Here is a 7,480-nt window from a genome sequence, read left to right on the forward strand (position 1 = left end):
ATGTTTTTGGAGCAGGTTAACATTTTTGGAGCAGTTTTTCGTGTAGGTCTCATTTCCGAGTAACTTTAAGCCCTATGTTGCCCAAACTTGCATGGATGGAACATCTTTGGATGCACGCTACCAGGTTGCTTCGGATGCTGAATCTGACCTACATTTTCTGCATGAATGAACAGGTTTATGTTTTTTGTGCAGGTCTCATTTTCAAGTAACTATAAGCACTATATTGACCAAACTTGCATAGATGATACATCTAAGGATGAATACTACCAGACTTGCTTCGGATGTTAAATCTGACCTACATTTTCTGGACGAGTGAATCAAATATCTCCTGAAAAATACTCTTTGTCTTCTATGGTCTTTTGTGTCGTTTAAATTATAAGCTAAAACTCGTATTAACTCGTGAACTGCAATCAATATGTATTCGGTAGTTGAAATAAGTTGATTTTTGGATCACATATTCACTCTTAGCTTTGAAAACATTTCAGGTATATTGAAAATGAATTTCGATCTGCAATTTCAATCCGATGTTTTTCCCACGTCCGCGTCGAATTGTACCCACCCATTTCATTGTCTATCACTGAATGTTTTGATTGTAACAGATAGAAATGACATAAGCTGTTTATTGCCAATTTTGCCAGTTAATGTTTCGCGGTCTTTAAATTTTTGGTGCAGGTTTCATTTCCAAGTAACTTTTAGCCCTATAATGACCAAACTTGCATGGCTGGTACATCCTAGGATGCATACTACCAGACTTGCTTCGGATTCTGAATCTGACCTACATTTTCTGGACGAGTGAACGGTTCAAGTCTTTGGTGCAGGATTCATTTCCAAGTAACTTTTAGCCCTATAATGACCAAACTTGCATGGATGGTACATCTAAGGGTGCATTCTACTAGGCTGGCTTCGGATGCTGAATCTGACCTACATTTTCCGGATTACTGAAAAGGTAAGTTTTTTCATACAGGTTTCATTTCCAAGTAACTTTTAGCCCTATAATGACCAAACTTGCATGGATGGTACATCTAAGGGTGCATTCTACTAGGCTGGCTTCGGATGCTGAATCTGACCTACATTTTCCGGATTACTGAAAAGGTAAGTTTTTTCATACAGGTTTCATTTCCAAGTAACTTTGAGCTCTATGTTGAGCAAACATGCATGGATGATACATCTTAGGATGCTTCGAATTGCTTCGAATTCGATATACATTTTCCAGATAATGGACCTCGAAAAGGTTATTAGTGCAGGTCTATTACAAAGAAACTATAAGGCTTATTTAAATCATACTCGCACAAATGATGCATCAAGGGATGAAAACTCCAAACTTGCTTCAGATGCTGGATTTTAATTACATTTTCATGATGAAGAACTAGTTTGAAGTTTTTATATTGATCTATTCCAAAGTTACTGTATCAAATCAAAATTGCATAAATTTTGCATTTTTGGATGTACATATGTTTTTGTCCATTGAAATTGAATTAAGAATATTAACTTATAGTTTGACTAGGAATTAAGAAAATGAAATGTCAGAAGCAGAATTCTTTGAAATACTTGTATGAGTAAAATTAATCAACGTTCAAGTATATTGCATTCTGTACTGAAACACTTTAGCAACTCCTTCATAATATCCGACCCACAGTGTAGACTTGTATAGGGATAATCTGATCGGACCGTTCACTTCATTCTCTGTCAGTAAGAACTTCAGGAACTCCGCAGATGGATGGTACACTTCATTGTCTGTCAGTAAGAAGTTCAGGAACTCCCCATCAGGACTCAGTAGATGGATCTGTTTGTTCAATAGATCAGTAACAAGGATGTTACAGAGGGAATCACTCACTACATCATTTGGAGTAAAGTTCTTTGTCAGGTTCTGTCCACGGTACACAGACTTCATACGACCAGAGGGAGACATAATCACTAGTTCACCTGTACTTGTACTTGTACTATTCACAACACAGATATCACTGTTACTGTTCTGTGTGACTCTGAATGGATTTGTAAACAGTCTGGTCTGACCGTCCTCCTGGTACTCATACTCATGGATGACATCACCTGTCATCGTGATGTGTCTCACCAGACGTCTACTGTGTGACTCTGATTTGTAGCGTTCTGATTCCTCGTCTCTCAAGGTAACCAGTAGTCCACCGTCCACAGACTGACAGATTCCCACTAGTGCCAGTGGATCCATACTGATGACTGTAGAGACAGATCCTGATGGTGACATACAGCTGATGGATTTGTTACTGTAGTTAGTAAAATAAACATCACCAGTATCAATCACACACATGTCATAAGCAGCAATATTATATCTATGTTTTATTTCACCTTCTTTGTTTATTTGTTCAATGTTATCTGACGCTAATTGTTTTATGTAACACTGATCTTCACACAATGCCTTCAACACAGCTACAGTGGACCTTAAGATATCCGGACGCCAGATATCCGGATGCTTCAGTATCCGGACGATTTTTTATCGGAACGAAATTTATAAATGTTATTCTGTCTTGTTCAACTGGTGATTCAGATATCCGGATGCTTCACATATCCGGACAAATTGACTGGGAACCAAAGCGTCCGGATAAGTGAGGGTCCACTGTATTACTTTATCACCATATTTGAATGAACTTGTTTCAGTCAGACTGGTTTCGTCTAAATCTAGAGTTTTTCCAATCATATTCTCAAGTACTTCATCACTGATATCTCCTTTACTGTATCTCATTGAATGTTCACAGCTTTTCATATCAAAATCTAGATTCACCCCAGACAGCAGTTTTGAAAGTTCCTTGTGGTTGTCAATGAAGCCATAATCTGACATGGTACTCTTGTTATTCTCCATAAACTTTAACGTCTCTTCAATATCTTTCTTCTTATTGTCTAACTCAGATTTCACACTATTCAACTTTTTATTTCTTTCCTTCAAATTATCTCTCAATCTTTGTTCATTATTTTTCCTGATTTCTGTCAATCTGGCCATTATTTCATCGACATGTTTCTGAAGCTTTGTAATCTCAGAGTCACAAGTTTCTTTATTTTCTGTGATCTGTTTTGACACCTACTCTATTTTCTCATAAATACTGGGAAGGTCCTCTTCCTTGATCTTCATCAAAAATCTTAGCAAGCCTCTCCTCCTTTCGGTAGCTGCCGTTGGTAGAGTATTCCATTCCTGATCTCTATCATCTGTTTTGGCACATTTACGACAAATAAATTCATCACAGTCCTCACATAACATATCAATAGGTAAATCATGGGTATGACACATTTCAATATGCTCTTGGGGAGAGCCTAGTGGAAATTGAGGTTTACTGGCTGCCATGTTTGTTGAATGTCTTCTACATATGACCTAGATTTAAGGCACAGGTAAGATAGCTATGCTTTGTGAAGTGATTTGGACTTTAAACTGAGAGATCATATTACATGATATGCACAGCCAACAAGAACAAGAAACATTAGATAATATAAATAGGTAGCTTTAACCTAGGTTTATTCATGTGTCACTAAATCAGACTTAAAAAACATATCTAGCATTTCATGTTTTAGTTTTGGGGCATGGATCTTTGAAGGCAAAAGGGGTTTTGGTCCCGATCTAAAGTTCTTTGCACATAATGCCACCAAACTGTGTTTTTCAAATAAGACCCTCAGAAACAATGAGAGGGAAAGCTTTCATGGTGCAAGTCATTTTAAAAATACAAGAGGCCCATAAGCCACAATATTCACCTTAGTCAATATGACCCTGCTGTTCTTTAACAACAGATTTCTTTCTCTTATGGTATATTCCTATGTATCCTATTGCTAAGAAACAGGAGGCCCATGAGCCACAATGCTCACCAAAGTGAAAATGGCTCTTCTGTTGTCCATCAGCAGATTTTACCCTGTTTTAATCATCTTAATCATTGAGTCAATGGAAGGTAAGAAAGTAGCATTGGTAAAAGAAGACCATGTTGCTGATAAACCCCTCAACGCACTTATATTTTTTTTTTCAAAATTGAGACAAAATCAACGCACTTTGAATTAGTTTTTTTCAAAGTGCGTTAAATTTGGGACACACTCCACGCACTTTGAAATTTTTTTTCATATATGTATAAAACAAGAAATTCTTGACTTAGATTTTATTAATTGAGAGAATCAATTTGTAATAATAATATCTTTTGAAAATCTGTTTAACTTACATGTACTCGTTTAACCTTACTGAAAACAAGGAGAAGACGAGAAGAAGGTCTCTCAGCCCAACCCTTTTTTTCTTATACATTGTGCATATCCGACGGTGGCAAATTAAAAGTGGAACACCCTCCCCCCCTCCAATGTAAGCCAAAATTTTCAATTCATACATTATGCATCTTTTCGAAAATTTTGTGTGCCTAACGCCCTTTCTCAGTACCGATGCCTATGCTACACCCAAATATTTGTATTTACATAACTGGTATGACGTATGACGTTGAGAACTTTCAAATTGTAGTTTACATAAAATCATGCAAACTTGTAAAAAAAATAAGTACAGTAACACATTTAAGAGAGAAAGAATTTTCAAAGTATGGAAAAATCAAAATTGTTCACGTTCACATCATGAAGTGACCTAGCTCATCACCAAAGAGTTATGAAACAAGTTCAATTATTTATCATGCTTAAGATTTGCAAGAATATTGGCAAAGCCATACGCATTTTATCAAAGTGCGTTAATATGGTCGATACATGAAAAGAAATTTTATTTTTTTCAAAGTGCATTATGAGGCGAGTCAGAACAAGCCCAAGACAGGGAGATAACTCTTGAGACTACTTGACCTGCTACAGTTTATTTCTCTACTATCAGTGTATAACTTCTTATTCTAAAGGGTGTTAAGAAAGTTCGTTCCACATTTTTTATTTTATTTTCGAAAAGAAATACGATGAGAAGATATTTACAATTTGTGATATTTCATGTTTACAGAGTCCATTCTTGCTACTGATAAGGTTTTAACTGTCTTTTGTTGAATCAATAAGGGGAGGGCAGGTATTAAAACAGATGATGTCTGTTAGGAAAAAAAAGTCAGGGATGACGCGTACATTTCTGACATAAATTAGCACACAGGTCAAACATCCTTTCAAATAATATGCAAAAATTATCAAGTCGGTGAAAAATTTTCAACATGACAAATCTATTCTGTTTAAAAGTGATCTATCGTTGTTATACTAGTACATATGCTCATCAGTTTGTCTGATGCAAGATAAGCTACGAAGAAACAAAAGTAAATTAGCCTTTATTTTTACTCAAAATGACCAGCATTTCTATCATTCGGGTGCTTTAAAGATGGTATATATATTTTCATATGGATGGACAATTCTTAAATTTCCTGCTAGAAATGAATTGCTTTAAATCTAAAGCACACTCTTGTGATTTTGTCAGATTTTGAAAATTAATCTCTTTAGTTAAGCACTATTTTGAAATTTTTGAAAATGTTTTATCATGGAACGAACTTTCTTAACACCCTTAATTGAGTAATGTACATTTGCCTCTCCATTCACAACTTCTGTTGGTGGTAAATAATTTTCTTGACTTCTAAAAGTGTTATCTTTGTCATTGTTTGTAAAATTGAAGATTTCATTTCGTCATTTTGATCTTTAATCAAAAATAACTTTCAATCAGTGTGCCTGAAATAAATTTTCAGATTTAAAATTCTGAAAGTTAACTCTCTGTGTAATATTGATTCATTTTTTAAGCAATATAGGAATATTCATGTGACATACAAGTATAAAATAAAGCACGAGGAAGTATACCTTTATGATATAAATCGTCATTGTAGCATTATTTTAACATAAACCTTGCAATTTTCACCTTGCACTTTTTGCTCAACAGTTGCAAAAAAAAAAAAGAGAAAAGAAATTACACATGTATTTTTTTTAATCAAGAGCATATACTAGTACCAGAAATGTTTCAGTTGACTTCAGAATTGTTTTGAGGTGTTTCCAACAAAAAAGTAAACAGTTGATTTATAGGATTTCAAATAGATTGCTAAATTATTCTCTTTTGTCAGTAATTTTGGTAAAAGGTATCTGTTAAATGAGTAAATTGGACAAAAAAGTACCTCAGTGTATACAAATAGAATTTTTCAGTACTTGCCATGGGACTGGTTACCGTCATAAAATTACTTGCCCTGCCAAAATAAAAATCTTAAAAAATCTCTGCTGCAATTCATTATATTTCATCCATGCTAAAACAAAGAACACTTGAGTGTATAATTTTTGTTAATTGCTAAATGTACTTGTCTACGAACAGGTATCACTTATCAAATAATTTGTCCACCAATCAAAATAGGTTGTCCTGGGCATTGGGCCATGCTATTTGTCTAGCCCTGTATAGAGAGTGTTCTCTTTCTATTTTCAGAAAAGCGGTAGCTGCCCAATATCAGAATTCTACAGCAGTGAACAGTACAGCATTGGACCAGAAGAACACCACAGGGCCCGTGAACGGGGACGAATGTTATTTCTGGAGAACCACTGGATGTTCCTTCGGGGACAAATGTCGCAATAAACACTTATCCTCCAGCAAAGGAGTGGACAAAAAACCATGGCAGAAAACGTAGCAAAATTAGCGTCATGTTCTAAATACAATTCACAATATCAGGTTGTCTTTCTTTAGGTGCTGCGTAGGTTACCATAAATTTTTGGGAGATTTTTTTAGAAAGGTTAAGATAAATTCATGTTATACATGTACCAGTATGTGTTTTAAATGTTTTAGATAAACATGTATAATGGAAGACATGTAAATAGGTTCAGGGACTTTTTAAAATTGTTTTATCTCAAAATTAGTAGAATAAAAACAGCAAATATCTTGATATTCAAGAGGACAAAATTGAATCATTCTTCTTGCTGTTGAGACAGTAGATCTATACCATATTGGTACACAGCACTAAAGTTCACCTATACACAATGAAAGATATCTCCATAGCAACAAACTGAAATTGGAAAAATCATTTTTCTGAGATCTGAAAAAGCCTTTTATTTTGGGTTTCCTGGAATTGTGATTGTCTGTATTATTTTGTTCCTGAACCACAAAAACACATTAGTACTGTATACAGAAATATTTTATGGGCAAAGTTTGTATTGATAACAGGACATTGGTTCTCTCAATAACTAGTCACATGTTTATATCAATATTTAGTATTACACATGTATTTGTAAACTAGAGTTATCCTAGAGTTTCCTCTCCTGGCTTGAGGTCAGGCAGCATTAAGAAACTGGTCAATCTTGTTTTCTATGATATTGTTGACTTTTTTTTTGTATGAAGGGCATTATGCAGCCAAAAACGTGACTTTGTTCAATGTTTCTGAACACCCAGTATTGCTTCAATATTTGCATGGTACAAAGTTATTTATATGATGTAGTTAGTAGCAGTATTTAAAAAAATCTTTTAAGGAGTTAATATACAGGCATTGTACCTGTTTTTTTCCTGCTGTAATTTTTTTTTCAAGGAAATGTAGATTCTCAAAGGACTGGTTATTGAATTTTTTTT

At 34.7% G+C, this 7,480-nt stretch overlaps 1 protein-coding gene across 1 annotated transcript; it reads right to left on the bottom strand.

The window, feature by feature from the left end:
* Nucleotides 1–1,573: 1,573 nt before the first annotated feature.
* LOC134261384 (uncharacterized) lies at nucleotides 1,574–2,971 on the bottom strand. Its single transcript, XM_062743828.1, has 2 exons — nucleotides 2,608–2,971; nucleotides 1,574–2,355 (listed from the first exon to the last, which is right to left on the bottom strand). Exons 1-2 carry the CDS (start codon nucleotides 2,969–2,971, stop codon nucleotides 1,574–1,576), a joined length of 1,146 nt encoding a protein of 381 aa, XP_062599812.1.
* Nucleotides 2,972–7,480: the final 4,509 nt, after the last annotated feature.

Source organism: Saccostrea cucullata, unplaced genomic scaffold, assembly GCF_032062105.1.
Source record: "Saccostrea cucullata isolate Sc308-1 unplaced genomic scaffold, CSIRO_AGI_Scuc_v1 ctg12755, whole genome shotgun sequence".
Lineage (NCBI taxonomy): Eukaryota > Metazoa > Mollusca > Bivalvia > Ostreida > Ostreidae > Saccostrea > Saccostrea cuccullata.

Bases quoted from the DNA above. Each gene is read 5' to 3' on its own strand.
- LOC134261384 (XM_062743828.1), bottom strand. From the start codon at position 2,971: ATGGCCAGATTGACAGAAATCAGGAAAAATAATGAACAAAGATTGAGA. The intron at 2,356-2,607 runs GTGATAAAGTAA...TAAAACAATTAG, and splicing joins AACAAGTTCATTCAAATATG to CGTCAGATAACATTGAACAA.